At 36.1% G+C, this 21,824-nt stretch overlaps 4 protein-coding genes across 6 annotated transcripts in view; 3 read left to right on the forward strand and 1 right to left on the reverse strand.

The window, feature by feature from the left end:
- Positions 1–1,245: 1,245 nt before the first annotated feature.
- On the forward strand, positions 1,246–4,671 carry LOC116307482 (uncharacterized). Of its 3 annotated transcripts, XM_089032314.1 has the most exons (3): positions 1,246–1,562; positions 1,998–2,036; positions 2,344–4,671. In XM_089032314.1, exon 3 carries the CDS (start codon positions 2,697–2,699, stop codon positions 3,729–3,731), a length of 1,035 nt encoding a protein of 344 aa, XP_088888440.1. In that variant the 5' UTR covers positions 1,246–1,562; positions 1,998–2,036; positions 2,344–2,696; the 3' UTR covers positions 3,732–4,671. The 3 variants fall into 3 exon arrangements, with proteins under 3 accessions (XP_088888440.1, XP_088888439.1, XP_031573610.1); XM_089032313.1 differs by having other exon boundaries at positions 1,998–4,671; XM_031717750.2 differs by lacking the exon at positions 1,998–2,036.
- On the forward strand, positions 4,669–8,407 carry LOC116307481 (tubulin delta chain). The gene is made up of 2 exons (XM_031717749.2): positions 4,669–6,708; positions 7,147–8,407. Exons 1-2 carry the CDS (start codon positions 5,736–5,738, stop codon positions 7,590–7,592), a joined length of 1,419 nt encoding a protein of 472 aa, XP_031573609.2. The 5' UTR covers positions 4,669–5,735; the 3' UTR covers positions 7,593–8,407.
- LOC116307485 (uncharacterized) lies at positions 8,039–13,794 on the reverse strand. Its single transcript, XM_031717753.2, has 2 exons — positions 13,733–13,794; positions 8,039–13,659 (listed from the first exon to the last, which is right to left on the reverse strand). The coding sequence occupies exon 2, from the start codon at positions 13,612–13,614 to the stop codon at positions 12,208–12,210; it is 1,407 nt and encodes a 468-aa protein (XP_031573613.1). The 5' UTR covers positions 13,615–13,659; positions 13,733–13,794; the 3' UTR covers positions 8,039–12,207.
- Positions 13,795–14,248: 454 nt separating this feature from the next.
- The window catches only part of LOC116307480 (neurofibromin), a 51,188-nt gene continuing 43,612 nt past the window's right edge, over positions 14,249–21,824 (forward strand). Inside the window, exons 1-10 of the mRNA XM_089032298.1 lie at positions 14,249–14,441; positions 17,253–17,393; positions 17,797–17,880; positions 18,185–18,253; positions 18,464–18,582; positions 18,871–18,974; positions 19,530–19,597; positions 19,984–20,059; positions 20,800–20,903; positions 21,485–21,544. Of these exons, the coding sequence (XP_088888424.1) occupies positions 14,379–14,441; positions 17,253–17,393; positions 17,797–17,880; positions 18,185–18,253; positions 18,464–18,582; positions 18,871–18,974; positions 19,530–19,597; positions 19,984–20,059; positions 20,800–20,903; positions 21,485–21,544 (888 nt within the window). The 5' untranslated portion in view covers positions 14,249–14,378. The remainder of the gene's footprint in view (positions 14,442–17,252; positions 17,394–17,796; positions 17,881–18,184; positions 18,254–18,463; positions 18,583–18,870; positions 18,975–19,529; positions 19,598–19,983; positions 20,060–20,799; positions 20,904–21,484; positions 21,545–21,824) is intronic.

The following is a 21,824-nucleotide window of genomic DNA, read 5'->3' on the forward strand; positions in this document are numbered from 1 at the left end:
TTGGCATCACGCTGTGTTTCCTCGGACATCTTATTTCGTTTGTTCACGAATTGTTCTTTGGTTAGCCAGACAAAACTATATTAAAATCACGAAAATATCAATTGAGTTTCCTCTAGGCAAAGCCTTTATATTCTTATCAATTATATTTTGATTAAGTTTCATTTATGAAGGCTTTTTAGAGGATAAGCTAGGATTAATTCATCTGGAAAGGGATCTCCGTTCCTTCGGTCAATCAGAATCTCACGAAGTAGCAAATTTTTGAGAAAAAAAATATCAAAATTTCGTATCCAATTTTCCCCCTTTTAAACCATGACTAGATTTTATCTCGAAAATCTCTCACGTCTATGCAGTCTTATAACGGGTGTAATACATCGGTTATTTTGAAGAATCGGAATTAAAAAGTGGAATTACAGCTTGCTAGAATTCATATATTTTTTTGCGTTGTACAAATAGCGATGTAATTAATCAGAAAAAGTGCAAACAGCAAAGACATTTGAATTAAGGTCGAAATAATAACGATTGTGAAGAAAAATTTTACCTTTCCTTACAAAATATAAATGTTATCAGCGCTATCGATGCGAAAACAAAACCATGTTTTTTTTCATCGAAATGTTCATCAATTAAACACCTGGTTTTAATTAATTTAGCCAGAATAAAACAATTTAGATTTATGACTTTTTGTTTTTTGCAAAGTAACAAGCCGCCCTATTCTGATAGGTGCGATGTAATTGCAGTCAGTAAAATTAGTTTTTTTTTCGGCTAAAAACACATACTTTGAAATATGAAATGGTCATAACATCGCTATAAGGAGTCAATCTTTCCAGTTTTTCATAATTGTCATACAACAGCTTTTTTCATCGTGTGTTGTTGACTTTCCCCCAGAGAATATTCTTTTTCTTTCCCGTAATAGTAACTCAAAACGGATTTGATTGGATGAAGCCCATAAGTGCATGAAAATATGAAGCAGGAAGCTTTTTCAGTGTTCGGCATACCGTACAGAATATTCGAAAAACGCCGTTCTGTTTGGCTTTTAAGGCGTTTTTACATATCTATTCATGAGGCAATCCCGGATGTGTATACTTCGTTATTTGCTACTTTGTTTGTTCATTTTAGTAAGCTTATAAATATAATCACAAACCATGAAGATTACCATTGATTTCCCCCATTTCCAATTATTAACAACAGAATGAGAGCGCAATGCATGTTGTAAGACGGCTTTAAAATGACGTGCCCCAAAACTTTGAAGCCTTAAAAAGGTTCGATCACTGATCAGCCTAGTAGTTGGTTTACGTTGTTCGTGAGCACCGAGACAAAGATACCGCCGATAATTCTGGCCACGATTACAACTGAAGAAGAATAATATCACCTTCGAGTTCCGAGTGTGTGGTGGGGTCGAATCCCACCACGTTTACCACACATTTTGCGATCTTAATCGTCGTAATAGCGATCCTACACGCGCGGTTCTTCAATTTTTTAGACTACTGAGCTACCTAGGACAGATTGCTCCGTCGTTTCATTGGTTCAATGAGAACTCTTATCAAGCTTGGCGTCAGTGGATGAAGGTAATTGACTGAAAAAATATATCTTCTATCCAAGTCCAATTGAGAGTTACAAAAAGTAGACAGATCTGAATTATTTGTTATTGAAATTTTCAAAACGAAGACCGTGAAAAACTTCACAATTAGGTGATGGCCAATTAACGATTTTTGGCATCTTTAGCTAGGATTATGCCAGCATGGAAAAAAAAAGCTGACGGATTTTTGAGGACGATGATAAAAAGTCCCATTTTCTGTCGGATCCGTAAATACGAAAACACTCAAGCTATTACTATATATCACGAACAAATCATCGTCATTTATAAAAGGCTTTTCTGATCGATGTAAGTCTGCTCCGCCTCAAAGAGAAGATAGGTTAAGATAACTCGGGTGAATTTGTATGCTGGGCTCAGTTGAAGACGTCGCTTTCTTAGTAAGATATTTAATTTTCATTTTTTTAAGAGAGAGAAGAACGTTTCAAGAGGCATTGACGGAAGCAAGGTGACTCTATCTACGGTTGAAATAATATTGATTTAATTCTGTTTTTTCTTCCTTTTTTTGTTTGGTTTCGTTTTGGCACGTTCCAATTAGTTCTCCTGATTACGAAAGTTGGCATTTCGTCGAGTCTTTGTAAGATCCTCATCAGTCTTGTAGCCAAACTGTCAGTCTGTCAGCCAGCAAGAGAACATTTGATTCAGCTGTGATAGCTACTAAAAGTAATAAATTTGATAAGTCTTAGGATTTGTAGGATATAGATTCATGCAATTTGAAGCTGAATAGGATCATATTGTTAATATTTCCGTTTAAGATCGTCCCGTGTGAATGGCTTTCCTGATAAGTCCTGTGAAACAGCAAGGAGTTTCCATCTGCTGGTCATCGAACATCAAAAAGGCGGCTGTTCATCGATACTCCCAAGTAACTATGCGTGCTCTGACTGAACACTGAACCAAAAATAAGTAAATAGCGACGACAAAGACTACAATCAAAAAAGAATTGAATTTGGGTCGCAAATTTAGAGACCTATAGCAAGAACAATAGATTTTCACTGGGTCGTGTGGAAAAAAAAACTGACCGAGAAATTGCACACTAAAACCTTCCAGACTGAATTCTTGTTTCAAGCAGTTTCATTTGACAGCCTACCAAAAGCCTACCAAACTAAAAATGAAGGATATTAATGATTCGAGTATTTTTACGAACATGAGCACCTTAATTGCAAACTCGTCCAAGGACCACGACGCTGCGACTCAAGCTTTGATTGAAGTTTATTTAAAATTTGAGCTGGCTTCCGTGGTTTTCCTCGTCCTTCTTGCTGCCGTAACCATACCAACGAACATCTTACTTCTGATGTTGATTCGTATGGATCCTCTAAAGTGCTTCAATAAGCCGACAACCCCGTTTATCGTAGGACTAGCAGTCGCCGATTTGTTGACCGGGCTAACAACGGAGCCGTTTTTCGCCATCTATTACTACGCGCGCCACATCAGCCCTTCAAGAACAGTCAGCCCAGGAGTTCTGCTTCTTTATCGAGCTGGTCAGTTCGCTTCTACTGTGGCTATTAGCTCATCTTTCCTTATTGTTCTAGCTTTGTCTTGGTCTCAGTACATTGCTGTAGCCTTCCCACATCGTTATTCGACCTTGATCACTCGCAAACGAGTAACAGTGTGCGTATGTGGAAGCTGGGTGTACTTCTTTTGTTTCTCTCTCCTTCAGTTTGCCAAGATTGACCTGATTAGTTTCCTAAAAGCCGACCTAGTGCTGCACCCGACATTGATCTCAGCCGTGCTTCTTATAACGATTATTCTTCTCTATAAATCGTTCCAACAAGAAATCCAGAGAAAAAGAAGTTTTGCAGGTCGTTCTAAAAACGACCACGAAAACAGAGCGCGTAAGGAGGCAGAAAACATAGAGCGGCAGTTCACTATTGTAACCATCTACCTAGCAGGGATCCTCCTAGCTTCTGCCTTGCCACATATGGTTATACAGTACGTCTTCCTCTACGGTACCTTCTCTGTACGCGGCCATATGTATTTGTCAATCTGTCTTCGCGTAAGGGATTTGCTGTTGTTTCTAAAAGTCGCTTTGGATGCGTTCATATACGCATGGAGGCTCAAAACCTACCGCCAAACTTTCCAACACACTGTGAAGTGTTGTGTGTTTAAGAGAAAAGACAATGGAGGGAATTCCCTCATTATCTGACTGCATCATTGCGTCCTTGAACACTTCTAACGCGACACGCGGGAGAGATCTCGCAATATTATGAAAAAGCCGAGCTACAAAAAAGCCTAAAAAACAGCGATCCGGGTTCGTATCCCGGACTCAGTATCATATCATATGTATAATACTCTTTGACCCATATATATATATATATGCCGTTAAAATTTCATAAAACTTGCTTACTGGGAAAAGCTTTAAAAATAATGAACCATAGACTGAGAGCTATTTCCACTGTGAAGTTAATTGACTTGTGAACTTGACTTCAGGAATCATTGATTTTGAATTGATAAATGATTATAAGGAAAACACCCGTCGCAAGGACGTTTCGCGGGAGCCCGAGTGTCCTCGCTTCATGTGCTCTTGTTCTGGAAGCCAAAAGTGAAGCCGATCTGATAATATGGATGCACACTGGTAATCGGATTATCAAAAAAAATCGAAAAACATCAAAGAACATTTTCATGCTTGCCAGTTCCCTACGAAATACGAAAGGAAGATTTAATTTTTTTAATGGAAACTGCGGACGAAAAAGATGACGAAGACGTTGACTCAATCGTGGGAACTCAAGAATGCGAGTGGGGGTGTCCAGGTGCTCAAACCACTCCATAAAATTCCACAAACAAGACCGAACGTTCTAAGAAAACAATTTAAATCGAGTACCTTATGAAAATATTTTGATTCAGCGGGTAATTGTTCAAGGTTAGATTTGATTTATGTGTTTTCAAAGCCGTCTAAGTGTTGTCCGGCCGTTACGTACTTAAAAATATCATTGCAGTTCACGTACCATGACGCTACCTACTTATGAAGATATATACCATGTAGTATAATCTTTGAAATATTAGGTTCTTGATAATTCATGATTAAGTCGTAGGACTGCGACAAGTTCGAGTTTCTTTTTCGTAGATTTAAAAAAAAAAAAAAAAAAAAAAAACAAGAATGAAAGGGAAAGGCAAAATATGATATTACTGTAATTTATCGTATTAATTAACCTTGCCAATTATCTATGATATATAGCAAATACATAATGTTAAGAACGCACTTGGCATTTCTAAGTGCATATCCACATTGTACTCGAATTTGAATCCTGAGAAGAAAAGAATTTGAAAATTGAAAATTATTAACGGCTATTCGGTTACGAATAAAACAGCCTCATCTATGACACACAGCAGACTTAACATAGGAAGGATGAATATGGAAAGCAAACAATGACCCTCCTAAAAATGTATTTTTGAATTTTATTTATCCATTCACCTTCTCTGATATGAAAGTCGAAAGTGCGAAAAAAATTATTTCATTTTGAGTCGGAGCAACAAAAATTTTGCGCGACTGGGTTCTCGCGATGTCCTTTTGTGATCGGGAATTTCTACCGCATTGTCGTGAATTTTTCTCGCCAAATCTCATGCGTTTGCTCTCTGCTTTGAAAGAGTGTACACTACTGAGATGCACGAGAGAGAGACAGAAAATAAAGAGGAGAGAAGGAGAAAGAAAGAAAGAAAAACGGGAAAAAAAGAGGAACAGAAAAAGAAAGCGAGTAAAACTGATAAGTTCAATACGAAAGGAAGAAAAAGATAAGCAACTCAGTATCCCTAGCATAGGTCTTAAACATATATAAACCTTGGGGGTCAGGTAATAAGCATTTGACATTTCTAAGTGATAGCTAGCCTCTAGCATAAAGTACCTCTTAAAAAGATGCGAAAAACAGCGCAAGCGGAAGGGAAAATATGATAACAACGGGCGTTATCTTTTTAAGTTCTTTGAAGTGGAAAGATTAATTGCGAAGAAGACAAACGAGACACAAATGTCGCTAAAGTAGTGCCTTGGATTGGTCACCCTGTGGTATCGCGCGGTCCTTCTGGGAAAGCGAAAGTAACGCCTGGACATTTTGAAGTTCAAAATGGCGGATTGTTGGTAATCTTGTCAAACGCCTGAATTATGCGAATTTGTTACAAAAATATAACTAAATAGCAAAGAAAACTTGTCCTTTTGACAATGTCAATCGTAACTCTCCAACTTGGGCAGTGCGGAAATCAAATAGGACGTGAACTTTTTAACCTTTTGGTCGAAGATGCGAGCCACATCAACCCTCGCTATATATCAAGGGCAATGGACAGAAAAACGTGTGCAGAGTACGAAGAAGAGTCCATTGAAAGATTCTTCACACGTACAGAAGACGACAGTTTGAATGCTAGAGCTGTGTCGATTGATATGGAATCAAAGGTCATAAGTCAAACCATGGCAGAGGCGCACAAATCTGGAAAATGGTCCTACCCACCTGGTCAACAGTTCAGTCAAAAAAGAGGGTCTGGAAATAACTGGGCACATGGTTTCTGTGAACATGGACCGAAGTCTATGGATACTATTTTAGAAATGGTCCACAGAGAAGTAGAAAAGTGCGACCGTTTTGATGGATTTTTGACACTTCTGAGCCTTGCTGGAGGAACTGGATCTGGAGTTGGAGCTTTTGTGACCAATTCTCTTAGAGACTTTTTTCCTCATTCGTTCATTTTGAACCATGTAGTATGGCCATTTGGAATGGGAGAGGTAATCGTGCAGAACTACAATGCTATATTAACTTTATCTCAGCTCTACAAATCCTCAGATGGTATAATTATTGTGGAGAATGACAAACTACAGACAATCTGTTCAAAATTAATGAATATAAAAAACATATCTTTTAGAGACATTAATAAGCTTATATCACATAATCTTGGAAGTATCTTACAGCCAGTTAAGATTTTCAGTGCTTCACAGAGTGATGCATATTTTAAGAAAGTCATGTCTGTGCCCAGTTTATTGGGAGAAATTGTGGAACAATTATGCCCTCATCCAGAGTACAAGCTGTTGAGTCTAAGAAATATTCCTCAAATGGCTGAAAAGTCACTTGAATACAGCTGCTTTAGTTGGCCTGGACTTCTTAAACATCTTAGGCAAATGTTGATTGCTGATGCCAATATGGAGGAAGGTAGGTTTGAGGTGTATTAATCTGGCATTGCTAACATGTTTAAAGTGCCTATGACACTTATTTTTTTGTATCAAAATATAAGTAACTCTAAGAGAGGTGGTGAAAATTTTTTTTGATTTTGACACTTCTTTCTATTTTTTCCGAGCAGTTAGATGTGCAATTTCCAAAACATGACCTAACGACAAGGGAGACTAGGCTTGAAAAATATTTGATTTCTAAAGGGGATCGTACTGTTTAGATGTTGTTTTAAAACCCAGAAAAGATCCACATAGCCTCAGCCCAAACCCATATTATCATAAGAGGTCCCTAAGGTTTCAATTTTTTATAGAGAGTTTTGGAAAATTAAACTTCATGAAGAAATTAGGGATTAGGGAGATTCTCTGACAAAAGCTTTCCTCTCATATTTAAGTTTATAGAAAGAATTTTTTTCTTTGCTAGGAATTGACTGGGAAGTACGACTGCCTACTCAAGTAATTCCCGATTCTCAATGCACCAATTCATTTCTTCCATCCAGTCAACCCCTGACGAGTAAGTTTACTAAGTCTATTGCCAATATGATCGTGATGAGAGGAAAAGATGTTCACTTAGCAGATCCTTCAGCTTTCACAGATCCTAACCTTTATGTAGACTGGATGCCTCCACTTGCTTCATCAACATTAAGGTGTCATCCAAGACCCTTTAATAACTATGAGAAGTCAGCAACGTTGCTGAGTAATAGCCAATCCCCTGTCGTATCATTAAATACTGTCGTTGAAAAGGCTTGGAACATGTTTGCTTCAAGGGCATATGTTCATCAGTATTTAAAGTTTGGGATAACTGAAGATGAGTTTGTTGATAGCTTTGCTTGCTTAGAGCAGGTGATAAAGAATTACTCATCATTGTGATAATACTGTATCAGTATATATAAATTATGTACTTATGGGACCCAAGATCAGCCTGTCTTTTTAAGCTTTATGAGGTTTAGGAAAAAAGGTTAAATTGGTATCGTAGTGCATTGTGGGACTGACTTTTAAAGCCATTCTCGATCACACACGCCCTCTAGTGATGGTTTTTGTCGTGAAGGTTTTGGTGGACGTCAATAACAAGGTGCTTCCATAACGCTGTTCAAAAACACAAAGCTATAAGGGCACATGCCTATAGAATGTCATGGAAACGACTTGATTGACATCCACCAAAAGCTTCTTCGTCGTGACAGAAACAATCACTAGAGCGGCGCATGTGATCGAGAATGGCTGTAAGGGATATATTTTTAAGATGGAATCTATTTTGTCTCATAACACAGTTCCACCCCCTGAGATGATAAGGTAAAAAAATAACATGTCAGAATATCTTGGAGGTGTTTGAAGGATTTTTTATTATTAATACATTAGTTTTTTTTATAATTTGTTATAAATTTCTCTTTCAAGTTTAAATCAACACTTCATAGCCTGGGTACAGCTGAACGTTTCACTCAAGAGTAAAGTCTGGCTGTATGCAGGCTAAAATCTTTCAGATACTTTACTAGTTAAAATCATGTTGTTTCAATAAATTGATAGAGTAAAATATATAGCCTGCTTGCAGCTGAACTTTTCACTCAAGAGTAAAGTCTGGCTGCATACAGGCTAAAATCTTTCAGATACTTTACTAGTTAAAATCATGTTGTTTTAATAAATTGATAGACTAAAATATTATTAATAAAAAACATTTTGATTGACACAAATATGACTACATTTTAGTTTTTGCTTTGTTATATAATTATTATTAGATATACAAATGTTCAAGGTGAGGTAATATGGGCAACAAACTAGTGGCCGGTGTTCCATGATTGAATTGGAATAAGCCTGAAGTGAGATGATGTTTTACCCCCATCTCTAGACCATAATCCTTTTCACATTGCTTTTGTTCTTTAATTATGACTACTGTTCCAGTATTCTATAAGGAATCAAAAATTTTAATATGAAAGAATTTAAAAAAACTATTATGGTATAGAGTCGGGGGTAAAACGTCATCTCGCTTCAGGCTTATTTAGAAGTTGATTTTTGTGGAGGGATGAAAACTGGAGAAAACTCCTAGAATTGCAGGGGAAATCAACTAGAAATAACTCACGACAACAAGTCTTGGGAATTGAGCCTGGGTAGCAGTGGTGAGAGGTGACCGCTCTCACTGTTATGCCCCATAAAGAACAAAAATACTTTCCACACATTTGCACAACAATTGTTGCTCACATTACCACTCCCTGCACAATAAATCGTTTATAAATTGAATTAGTAATATATTTACATATGTTACTCGATATCCTACTTCTTACTGGCCAAGAGCCATAAACCAATAGCTGGTATCCTGTGAACTTGATATAAAAATGTATTATCTACAGAAAAACAGATTATAGATAATCATTTAGAGTTCACCCTAGGTCGCAACAGGAGGTTGTAATGTTTGCTATTTTCCAAAAAATAAAAAATAAAACCTTTATCCTTAGTTTACGGCTTTCGCATGGTATCGTAACCTATCAAGATCAATCGCAAATTATCAGATGACACAGCCTTGGTCATAAAAACTCATGATATGCTCAACCTCGTCTGATATATGTTTAAACATCTAAATTTCTAAAATAAATATCTGTTACTAAACTTATTGCTAAAATAATAATAAAAAGCATTTAAATTAGATAATACTAATCTTTTAGACTACAAATTGGGTAACATTCAGGATTGATCAAGGAAGTAGATCTACTAAATCAATCATGAGAAAATCTAAATGTTGGAACCCACGACAACCCACACCACACACATGCTATTGTGGTTTTGAGACTGTTTCATAATCAAGCTAATGAACAGTGGACACAAAACAAGTCACAACATAGACCCTCCTTTGCTACAGGCCCTATTTGTATTTTTTCACAACAGTTACAGTAGAGTGCAAACCATATATCCATGAAATAGCACAGAAACTAAATAGCACTAAACACAACTATTTCTTTCGTTTTCAACTGTTTCGTTGGTGCTATTTTGTACTAATAAGCTAGTACTAGACTACAAACACTCAATGTGTTCAATAGTTATCACTATTTAGTAGTAAATAGCACTAATTAAACAAAAGAAAACAATAGAATTAGCATAATACAGCACTATTTAGTGATATTATGTTGCACACTTTTAGTGTTTGCATTCTATTTCATATGGTTTGCACTATATTATCATGTGGTTGCTGTATCAAGTTCAGTCAGCACTCAGAAATCCTACAATTTTGACAAAATATGACCAAAGAATTAATTTCATAGTTTTTATTGCACTTGACCCAGTGGCCCAGGGGTTCCCTAAATGAGTGCAAACTGAAGTGAGGTTTTTGGGTCAAGATGATAAATTTCATGAAAAACTATGTAAGATATGCTATAGTGGGAAGCACTGGTGGTATGTGCTGCTAATGCGCTGCCTCTCACCAATGTGGCCCAAGTTCGAGTCCTGCCGATCTCGATGTCGTATGTGAGTAGAGTTGTTTGTTGGTTCTCTCCTGTGCTTTGAGGTTTTTTCTCCGGGTTCTCCGGTTTTCCTCCCTCCTCAAAAATCAACTTCTAAATTCTAATTCGATCTTTCACTTAGTTTGGAGCCTAGCTCTGTTGTGATTGTCCCATGCTGTGATATGACAGCGAAAAGCTTTGTATATATATATTTTTTCATAGCACTATTTGCAGCTCCTGTTCGAAATTCCATGTATCTTACATAATTTGTCTTAAAATTCATTTCAAGAATGACTCAATAATCTTACTACCATGTACCTGCATTTAGGATACCACAAGGCTGTGGGCTCAACTGCAATAAGGGTCACAGATGTGTCCCAGGACTCACTTCACTCGTGTTGACAAGGGCTTCCTAAATATTAACAACAACAACACAATGCTTGGGACCCAAGTGTGTCCCATGACTCACTTCAATCACGTTGAAGAGGGCTTTCTAAATATAAATTGGCACCCCAAACACAATGTTTAGTATCCCAATAGACCTCTTTACCTTGGGTGAAATGTTTTCCCATTTCAGACTGCATGTGTCTTTCTCTTGGAAATAAGATCGTTTGTTTGAGTTGTGCATATACATATTCATGTGTCTTCTCATGCTCAACCATTAAACAAAGAAATGATACTCTAGGGTATGACGTGGTCTGAAATGGAAAAACATTATGCCCAAGGTAAAGAGGTCTAATTGAGTTGTAACGTGGGTATACCAGGAAATGGTTGCACAAGACAAGGGTGCTAGGGAAAAAATTGGTGGTTTTTTAGCTGTTAAGATTCTGTTATACTGGTGTTTTTTTAGCCGTTAAATTAACAAATAGACATCAGTTTTTTATGTGTCTGTCCTCTTATTGACGATAAATTGCGTCATCACATTGTCAAAGTAGTGTGGATTCACGAGGCGTAGCCGAGTGGATCCGCATACTACTTTGACAATGTGATGACGAAATTTATCGTCAATAAGAGGACAGACACATAAAAAACTGATGTCAATTTGTTTTTTACAATAACAAAAACGATAAAAACTTCTCATTTTTAGCGATCAAAACAACCAACGGAAAGAGCGAGCGCTCGTTGACGTCAGCTTTATCTGTCTGTCCTCTTATTGATGATAAAAAATAACCAATCAGCGCGCGAGAACTTTGTAAGTTATTGTAAAAACTTATTTAAACTGTTACTTATCTGTTCTGTTATGTGCTGGCTTGATTTTTTCAGTTTTCTTGTCTATATACACCAAAAATACTACTGTGACCAACGGTTCAATCGTACATAACGGACTACTGTATCCTATACCTACCTCGTGACTGCATGCTTACGTAAGCATACACATCAGTTAATAAGTTAATTCAAATTAATTCAATATTTTTTGCATTTTGGGGAGGGTCATTGAAAAAAAAAGACTTTTATCAAAGGTCATCCTTTCTTATTGTTAACTTATTAGTAGAAGGGTCTTCTCCTTTTCTTAAATTATATATATTTTTCTAATATCTAGTTAGTTGTCGTAGTTTATCTTTGAAAATAAAGTGAAAAGCCACATCACAAAGGGGCATGAAAAACTCCAGTCCACTCCCATTGCACCATCTTGATTATAATTAGGCCTAGGGCAAACGTTGAACTTTCCATGCACCGAACTTAATTACATGAAAGAATGCCGCCTCATTATCACCTGATATCCATTGTTTTTAATGAGTTTGGTGCATGGAAAGTTTGACGCTTGTCCTAGGCCTTAGGAATTTAAAGGTAGTAGTGATGTTTTGAAAGTTTTCAAAATTTGGATGAGTTTTTAGGCAAGTCCAATTTGAGAACTTTCAAAACTTCACGAGTATCTATAAATTCAGAATCGTACAAGAAGACTGTACGATTTAAAAAGAGATAATACACTCAACAAAATTGAGCAACTCAATTGGGAGCTCTACAGAGTACAATATTTGGGATTTAATTGTACTCCTCTTGTCCAATCAGAATCGAGTAATTTTGTCAAGTGTATTATTAATGGCTTTTTATCACCACCATTTTCAGGCAGGGCCAGATTTATTAGACCTTTGAGCTGTTCTGCTTTTACAGAATACCTTGTGCAGCTTCCAATGACCTTTCTGACACTTTCTTTCACAATACCTTGCCAGCAAACACCCTTCACACTGCTTTAATTTCTTGTCTGCAGATCCACAGTACCAACACATTGGTATGTCTACACAGTGAGGTTTCCCTAACTTTTGGGCGTCCAAATTTTCTACTATCTTTTTTTGTGACTCTAGTGTCAATGGGGCTAGTAAATTTTTAAAGACAGGAACATAACGGCGGTTCAAATCATTAGGTGGAGCTGTTGATATGGCCTTAAATATAATGGTAACTTGATCCCTGTCTACGGGAACTGAAAATTCCATTTTTTCAATGTTTGGCACATAGTGCACCCACTTCCACAAATTATTTCCACTTTTCACTAACCGCAGGGGATCAACAGTTATAGAATTGCGGTCATCCTTCGAATCCACAGCCAAGTCACCGATGAAGCACAAGGCTAATGGGTCTTGTGCTCCACCTATAAATAATGTACTTTCTTCTGCGGCTACGGCAATAGTGTCACCTTTTACATTTAGTCGACTTTCAATTATCAATTCTGGGAGCAAAAGCAAGGACCCAGATAAGTTGGAGTACTCCTCTCCAACCATTTCAGCCTTAAAGGCATTACTAGGAAACTTATACCACATGTTTGAGCCTTTTTTGTATTTCTTGTTAATCAAGTTAGTATAGTTCTCTTTAGCTATCCGCAGCAAGGCGATTTCTTCCTGTAAGATGTCCTTGTTACTAGCATCGAGATCAAGAATCAGGTTTAACTGCTCTTCTTCTCTTCTCATGTAAGCTTGAAATGCCATTTCAGCCTTTGGATCTTTGCTCCAACATTGAATCATACTTCTATTAACGAATTCAATTAAAGGGCCTTCCATAGTTGCTAAAGAAACGCCGATGCCAGGAAGAGAGCGAAAAGGAAAGAACGCTATCTTATTTTCTGCAGACTTGGCACAACCAATCTTGTTGTAGTTATCCACCAAACGTTTTGCTTTAACGACCGGAAAAATAGTATTCCTTATTTTTGAAAAGCCAGTATCGGGGCCAGTTATTAAAGGAATTTTACCCTTAAGTCCAGTTAACGAGTTCTTTACAAATTCATCGATCAATGACTCGATCCTTTCAGGTGATATTTTGCCATAATAGTCCACGAAACACTTCTTGTAAAGATGACCAAGATTGATTTTGATGGTCTTGTTTTCCTTGAACTTAATGCAAATGTTAAAGTTTATCATTTCTAACTCAAGTTTATCCCTGTGATCAACTTCGATCACTTGTAGGTATTTTTGGTAAAGTCTTTCACCAAATTCATCTGTGGTCATATAATATGGTTGCTGCTTCTTGGGAGACGCCATTTTGGATTAAGTTGTGGACCGACGCCCAGGCTCTCGCGCTTACCTCTAAGAAAAAAAAGAGAAATGGCAATGAAACAAAAGAAACGAGAATGTAAAAGAAAGTAAAGGGAAAACATACCAGTAATATGCTAGAAAACGGTTCATTCAGCTTGTGGAAAGCTGTCATTCGAAAGACAAAATGTGCCAAAGGAAAGAGGTTTCATTTTCCATTTTATCTGAATCACGTGTTATAAATATAAACTCAAACGTTCACAAATTTATAAAAATACTAGTAAAGAGCTCAAAAGGTTTCAGTTTGCAGTAGTAAACTCTGCGATGAAATAAGTAGTTGTTTATTTTCGAGCTTCTATTAACTTTTTTCTTTTCGCTTTTTTTTTTTCTTTTTTCTTTTCTTTTTTTTTTTAATTTCGTCATTTCGTGTGAACACCCCAATGATTAAAAATCAATAGGCTAATAGAAACTAAATCATGAAAAAGCGTTTTCCTAAAGTTCTTCGAATTCTACGATAACAATTTTGTAAGTTTTTCTTAGGAACTTGGATAGATTTTCAAAAATGTAGTGTGAGTGGGGGTGTGACGGGGCCGCCATATATGGATAAAGAAGCTATTTATTATGCAGATTACTCCATCTCACTTCCGATATGATGGAGAGATGTTGAACGTTTGTCTTCTTCTACTTCAGAAATGGGCTCACCGGCCTGAAGTCTGAATCTTGCACTATGGCAACACAACTTTAAATTAAGACCAGAAATGTAGAGAATAAGGATGCCTCGAGAGACTAAGCCAGATGAATGGGTTGTGCTGGTGTTGCGCCGCTTCCAGCAACAGGTAAAAATGGAGCAACATAGCTCCTTCGTATGTCGGAATTAACTGAATTATTCTCATCTCTCTTGAAATTATTGCTCCTCAGACTATCCTAGTACATCGTATTCTGCTCTGAATGAGCTTTGTCGGTCGTTGGAGAACTGAATTCACTCAAATTACCCCGCATTTTATGACTATTATACTGAAGGTGTTTGAGTTGAACGCCAACACGTACCTACACCATGTAGTTGGCTGCTCATTTTTGCTCTACCCGCGCGATTCTTTATTTTTTAATTCAATGATGGCTAATCTTTGATGACTAAGCGATATTAAATTAACCCCGAATGAATATCACAGCAAGTTTTCCACGTTAAGCTAAAGCCTCCTTCGTATTTAGGTCTAGAAGTAAATTATAATCAACTGGTATTGTTATTATGAAACAACATCAGTCATTGAATTGGACTCGACTTGTGTACAGCTAATTCGTTTTCTATGTTAAACACAACAATAAATTATTTTTATGTCGAATAAAAAACATTCCTAGGCACTTTATTCTATCTAATGTTATTCTACTAAGTTTGAAATTCAAGTCCTTGTCTTACAACATAAAATATTAAGGTAAATTTACATTGTGTGTTAATTTTAATTTGACCACGTCTGTGGCTTACTGTAGATTCGAATTCTTTCACATAAAATATCTAATTACATATTTAATAAATTCTATACAACTACCTTGTATTTAAAACAGCCCTTTAGAGTAAAAAAAAACTAGTGTTTTTTGTTTTTTCTGATAAAATATGCTTGGGAAGATTCAAAGGTCAAATTTTCATTGATGGATTTCGTGAGTTCGTAACCCATTAATCCATTCCAATTTCCTTTAAATTTTATTGAATTCGTACAGTTTCAGAGAATTAAAAAATTCTTTTAATTAATATCCTAACTTTCTTTTTATGCTACTTCATTAACTATTTACTTTTGTCATTTGCGTATTGTTTTGATTGTAATTTGATTATGTTGAATGATAAATATACATGTCGTTTGATTTTTTTATCCACTCAACCCACTTTATACCAAAGTGAAATTTTAAAATTGATTTCTAAATATTTCGAAGGACTGAAATGTGTAACCCATGCATTTGTGAATGGTTTCAGCTTGTAATTTTTGTTTTAGAGTGGTAAGCAGGCAGGCCCGTTTCAGTGCTTAATAAAACAATAAAAGATTACAAAAATATATAGGTATTTCAGGTTAGAACTTGTTTATAAATAAGTGTGCATCGATACATGAATGTTTGCATTTATGTGCATCATCTATTTGTATAATCTATCAGCTAGACATCATAGGTTAAATTAATATTTTTAGTATTGTATTAGTAAATTTCTTGTAATACTTATATTTTTCTTCGTAAAGATCAATTTATAATGAATATTAAAAGATTATTTCTTTATAAAAATAGACCTAAAATTTGGTCAATATTGAATATTAAATTTGCCAAATTTTTAAGATCATACTTCAAATTCATTCAGTTCCTTTGGACAAACAGCATTATCTAACATTTTTTTAGACAAAATGTTATTCAATAAAAATAATAAAGAGTGCTTATTCTCAAGTTATTAATGCTGATATACAAAAATACTTGTACGTCACTTGTGCTTGACACTGTCAATATGTTAAGGCAAGGATTGTTCATCGTTGGAACAAATATTAGTTTTTCTTCTAAAATTCTTTCATATTTTTTTCCTGTTCTATTTTATTATGTATGTCCACTTTTTCAATTTTATTGGGATTTTTCTACCCTTTATTCCTTTCAGTTGTTCTCTGTTTCACTTCCTTGATTCAACACAGGAAGCCCATTCATCTTTAATCAGCATCTTTAAATGATGCATTAATTCTCTAAAGAATGCATTGTTGTGTCTACAGTATAGTAATTTATTTTTGTCTGAAATCTATTTATGGTACCAATAATTAATTAATGGTGACAAGATTTGAAAAGACCAAATACTGTCAATCATGCTGTAAGTTCATTAGAGCTATGGTCAAGTATGGGAGTTAAGCACTGTATGAATAAAGATTATTATCATTATTATTATTATTATTATTATTATTATTATTACTACTACTACTACTAAAAATCAACTTCTAAATTCCAATTGGAATTACAGTGGATGAATAGCTACTCTGTAGAAATGCCACTGCCAAATCCCATTTATTTATTTATTTTTATTTATTTACTACTACTACTTAAGGTGGCTTCATAGGCAGAAATAAACAGCATTATTTGGTTTAATACAGACAACACGTTGATACCTGATAGGCCATGAACCATATTAAAGTCCATAAGTTAAGGGTTAATTCTCAAAATGAATTTGATCACATACAATATAGCCATAGCAACACACATCAGCCATAAAGAAGGTAATTTTTTAATTAAAAAATTAAAAACTCTAGTTTGCCAGGGTAATTTTTTAAAACTTTAATCTAAATTTATTAGATTATCTTTTATATGACAAGAAAGTGAAAGAGTTGGTACTACAGAATCAAAAAATAAGATTTAGATTTTCCTGAATAAAGTGTTTTCCATTGTGTGGAATTTGTTCACATTTTGCCAATAACTTTAACTTTGTATGATAGAAGATCTCTACAAATATTAAATTTTTTTACTGTACAGTTTTTGAATTATTGATGGAAAAATAGTAGCGTGTGAGAGGCCTTTTTGCAATATCATCAAAATAGAATTCTTGAAATTGCGGTATTGTGCATGCTCACCTTCAAGCACAGTAAACTCTATAAAGCCACATTATAAAACTTTCAATTCTATAAAATGGTTAATAATTTCAGTTACCATTGGAAGGGCCTTTACCAAAGAGCGGCAATGAAAGCAGAGAGCAGATTAGTGACTGTCTGGTGCATATTAGTGACCACAAGTTCATTAGTGTGGTGTCTGGGCTGGCAAGAATGATTAAAGAACCGCAGTTCCTGGTAAGTATTAAACACCAAATATCTAGATGTGCTCCAAGCTGACCTCTCTGAGACTCACAGAGTCATAAGCAAAGCAAGTGAAAAAAAGTGTAAATTACAGTTACAAGAGGTTGACTTGTTTCTCTTGCAGCATTTCCATTTACTTTTCCCGCCAATAACGTTGTATATTTCTTTAGTGTGTGCTAAATTTTCGAGTATAATTCAGCAACCCATTTTTGGGTTGCTATAATATTGGCAGGAAACAAGTTTGACAAAGTCCTTTGTCCAGTGCATGTTATCCTGGTTGAACTGCCCATTACATGCTTTATACAGCATACAAGATCCCCCACTTTTGAGGGTGCTCAATAGTTATTGAAGAAGGTGTTCATAAACTTTGATACCCCTTTTGTTTTTTTTGTTGCAGTCTGCTATGAGCTCAAATAGAATACAACTTGCTTCAGAATCCAATGTGATCATAATGAAAACACTTGTGAAATGTTTCGAAAAGGTACACACAAAGCTATTGGGATTTTAAAATAATTCAGTCCTATCCTATTCAGTATTCAGTATTCACTAATTGATTTATTCATTCATTCCATTATTCTTTTCTTGAGTCAGTCAGTGGGCCAGTGCGCCAGTGCACCAGTGTGTCAGTGTGCCAGTGTGCCAGTGTGTTAATGTGTTAGTGTATCAGTGTGTCAGTCAGTATGTCAGTATATCAGCCATTCAACCATTCTTTCAGTCTGTTAGTCAGACAGATAGCCAGTCAATCAATCAATCATTAACTTGCATTCCATTGCCATTGCTTCTAGAATCCTCAGCAATGTGCTGCATTACCAGATGAAGTTCTTCTAAAAATTCTTTTACCAAGTATTTGCCAGGCAAGTATAACAGGTGCTTCTAATGCTTGTCAAATGTGCACCTTACATATTACATCAAAAGATTTGAGGCCCTCAGGTTTATTTTTTCTATTTGATTTTGCCATAGATACAGCTCTTAACAAGCAGAGTTTGTACATGTCTTCCAGTAAAAGAATGTTACAACGAACAAAGTATATTAAATCTAAGTTATCTCATATTCTTATTGTACAGTTTGTCACACAAGCTAGTGGTATCCCATATGAAGCAGAGCAGAAGGACGAGGCTGCCAAAATACTTTCTCACATCAGCAAGTACCATTTTTCTGTGCTCTTTAATCGTATTGCGATAAGGTACTTTTGCTGAATCTTTAATGCATTTCAAGAGCCTGTAATATGAGAATGCTTTATATATCTTTAGATTGTATTTCAATTCCTGCTACAACGAGTCATGTTTTTCATGACATCTTTACTCTTTCCTATTCTTCTTTGTTCATTTAAAAGGCTTTTACAGCAGCCATTTTGTATGCAAAGAACGAAACGTGTTTTCATAAAAAGAGATTGCATTTCCCAGAGGGGAAAAGTCCATTGTTTTGCTTCATTAAACACCTTAATTTATATTAATTTCTGTCTATTTGTCAGACTTCATGTGTTAGCAAATTCTGAAGACAATTCTGATACTGGTGATCTGGAGCTGATTAAACACCTAAATGTCACCAGTTCTTCACTGAAAATTCTTCTTCAAGGTATGAAAAAGGAAAAGAAAGGAAGACGGGAAGGAAGGAAGAGAGGAAATGGGATGGAGGGAAGGAGGACGGGAAGGGAAGAAAGAAAGATAGGAAGTGGGATGGAGAGAGGAAGGGAAGGAAGGAAGAAAGGTGGGCAGTATGGAAGGAGGGAGGAAGGGAAGGATGGAAGGATGGAAGGGAAGGGGATAGGGAAGGAACGAAGATGGATGGAGAGAGATAGGAAGGAAGGAAGGAAGAAGGAAGGGAGATGGAAAGGAGGAAAGAAAGAAGGATGAAAGGAAGAAAGAAAGAAAGGGAGAAAATATGAAGGGGAAGAAGGGAGGGAGCTAGAAGGGGGACAAGAAGGAGAGGAGGAAGAGAGGAAGAGGAGGAGGGAATATGGATGGAGGGTGTAAGTATCTTTCAAAGAGAAAGAGAATTTGTATAATACTGTACGTTCGGCAAATAGTAGTTGCAGTTAATGACCATTCTGCATGCATTAATACTTTTTAAAAAAGCACCTCGTTATTCATTTCAAGTACATTTTTTTGGGGGATTATTTTCCATATGTAGAGGGAATCAAGGTGTTCAAAAATCTAAAGAAGCCAGGCCAACTTGCATTTGTTGCTGGTCTTGATAAAGTAAGTTTGATTTCTTTTCTTTTCTTTCAAATGTATGGCCCACCAAGATTTTATGTAGCTAGATAACTAGCTAAAAACTAGTGAGAGCTACGTCGGTGTTTCTAATCAAACAGTAATGATAAGAGGGTAAATTATACACCGTGAAAAGATCGGAAAAAAAGTAAAAGCTTTTTACTTTGACGAAGGACTAGCGTCCAAAATGTTAGTAGGTTTTTTCATCTTTTCACGGTGTATAATTTACCCTTTTATCACTACAGGATTTTATGTAGTTTCTTCCAGTTTGCTATTTCCCATGAATTCCTAGTTTAATAATAAAACAGTGTTAATAATAATAATATTAAAAAACAATGACAATGATTACAAAGCTTCTGTTTGTTTGTTATCAGGCTATTTGGAACTGGGTTGAAAACACTCCTGAAGAATTTGCTGAGCTACAAAGACAACCATCAAGAGAGCTTTCAGGTAAGCTTTTCTACTCCTGCATTTAAACCTACCATGGCTGCAGCTTCCCCAATTTTTTGCGCCAAAAATACGATAAAGGAAAAACGTTTACTATCTTTTTATAGCTATTTTTCTTTTTTGAATATGCTTAATTTCCAAACCTCCCCCCTCCACTTTTCAATATGCTCCACGGTCCCTGATAATGAAGGCAGCGCAATTCTCTGTTGCTCAGGGTTAAACTAGTTGATTTTGTGTTATATATTCATGTATTCTTGAGAAGATCTGTGAAAGTATTTGATAAATACCATTGGTTTGTTTTGCCGCTGTAATGAGACTAAACCTTAAGTATTTGAGTCTAAATCCATGAAGATAGTGGAATTTTCAAGTTTGAAGAGATCTTTTTTCCATAGACAGGTTTCAAAGTTATTTTGAATGTGAGCCTAAATGACAAATACAAAATTAATGGTACACAGGAGTGGCGGATCCGGGGGGGCACGGGCCTGGCCCCCCCACAAAATGTTGGTTCACATGAAATATAAATGCATAGATTCGATTTTTAATACTGTTATTAAGCTATTGTTGTGATTTTTTCCAGTGCCCCCCCCCCCCCCCAAAGATTTTCAACTTCCGCCACCCCTGGTACAAATTCCATCGAAAAAAGTGTGATTTCTTTATTTGTATTTTCCCATAAGTCTGGCATGCAAGATTAATTTGAGAGGGGTCTATTGTATTTAGTGTACTAATTTTTCTTGTATTTACAGATTTTGCAGAGAGGCTTTTCGATCTTGTTGACAACTTTGCCGAAAACTCGAAGAGAAAAGCTGCTGTCTGGCCATTGCAGACCATGTTGCTTATTCTTTGTCCTGTAAGTTGTTTGAGTCACTCATAAAATGGCTTCCCAACAAACCTTATTCATCTTGGTGCAGTGTTTTCCCATTTCAGACCACGTGTCGTTCCCTTGAGTAATATTTCTGTGTTTAACGGTTGTGTATGAGAAGGCACATGAATATGGATACAACTCAAACAGATAATCTTATTCTCAAGAGAATGACACGTGGTAATAAGCTCTATTGATGCGTTCTGATTGGGCCGTACAAAATATGGGAAGAAACCAAGAGAGCATAAAAAAGAGTTATTTATGCTCTCTTGAAGAAACTCATATTTTGCGGCATTTAGCTTAGGAAAGATAAGCAAAATTTTGGTATTCTTTGGTATTGATAGTATGAGGAACGACATATTCTTTGAACCAAAAACCCAGCGCGCAAAGTCACTGTTAAGAGCAGATTTTGTACGGCCCTGACCGTGACGGTGCCCAATAATGTACAAAAATTTAAGCTGCTTTAGTGATGATCTTGCTTGTGGGTATTGGATTAAAAGATGTAATGCAGTCACACACGAAATCTAATTATACGACAATCAAATAAAAGTTTTTTTTGTTTATTTTAGACTCTTTTGCAAGAAATCGCTACATCGGAAACCGTCACAGACAGTTACAAAGTCAACAAGGTAAAGCATCTTTTTGTGAGCTAGTTTCCTTACAGTGTATGTATGTCTCATCCCAGTAACATACTCATGAGAACTGTATTTGTTTGCCTATTGGAGCCTATTGTTTGCCTATTGATGCCAATTGCAGGAGCAGGTGTAGCTCAGTTGGTGCACGGGCATCAGATCTACAGTGTAGAGGTCCACAGTTCGATCCTCAGGATCTCCACATCTGTTTCGACTTCTCTCTGTTCTGTGTAGCTTCAGCTTTAAATACCCGTAATAAGGAGCACTAATAGTCTGA

This window comes from Actinia tenebrosa, unplaced genomic scaffold, assembly GCF_029948245.1.
Source record: "Actinia tenebrosa isolate PJP-AT-01 unplaced genomic scaffold, QUT_ActTen_1.0 PGA_scaffold1__47_contigs__length_23844297, whole genome shotgun sequence".
NCBI lineage: Eukaryota > Metazoa > Cnidaria > Anthozoa > Actiniaria > Actiniidae > Actinia > Actinia tenebrosa.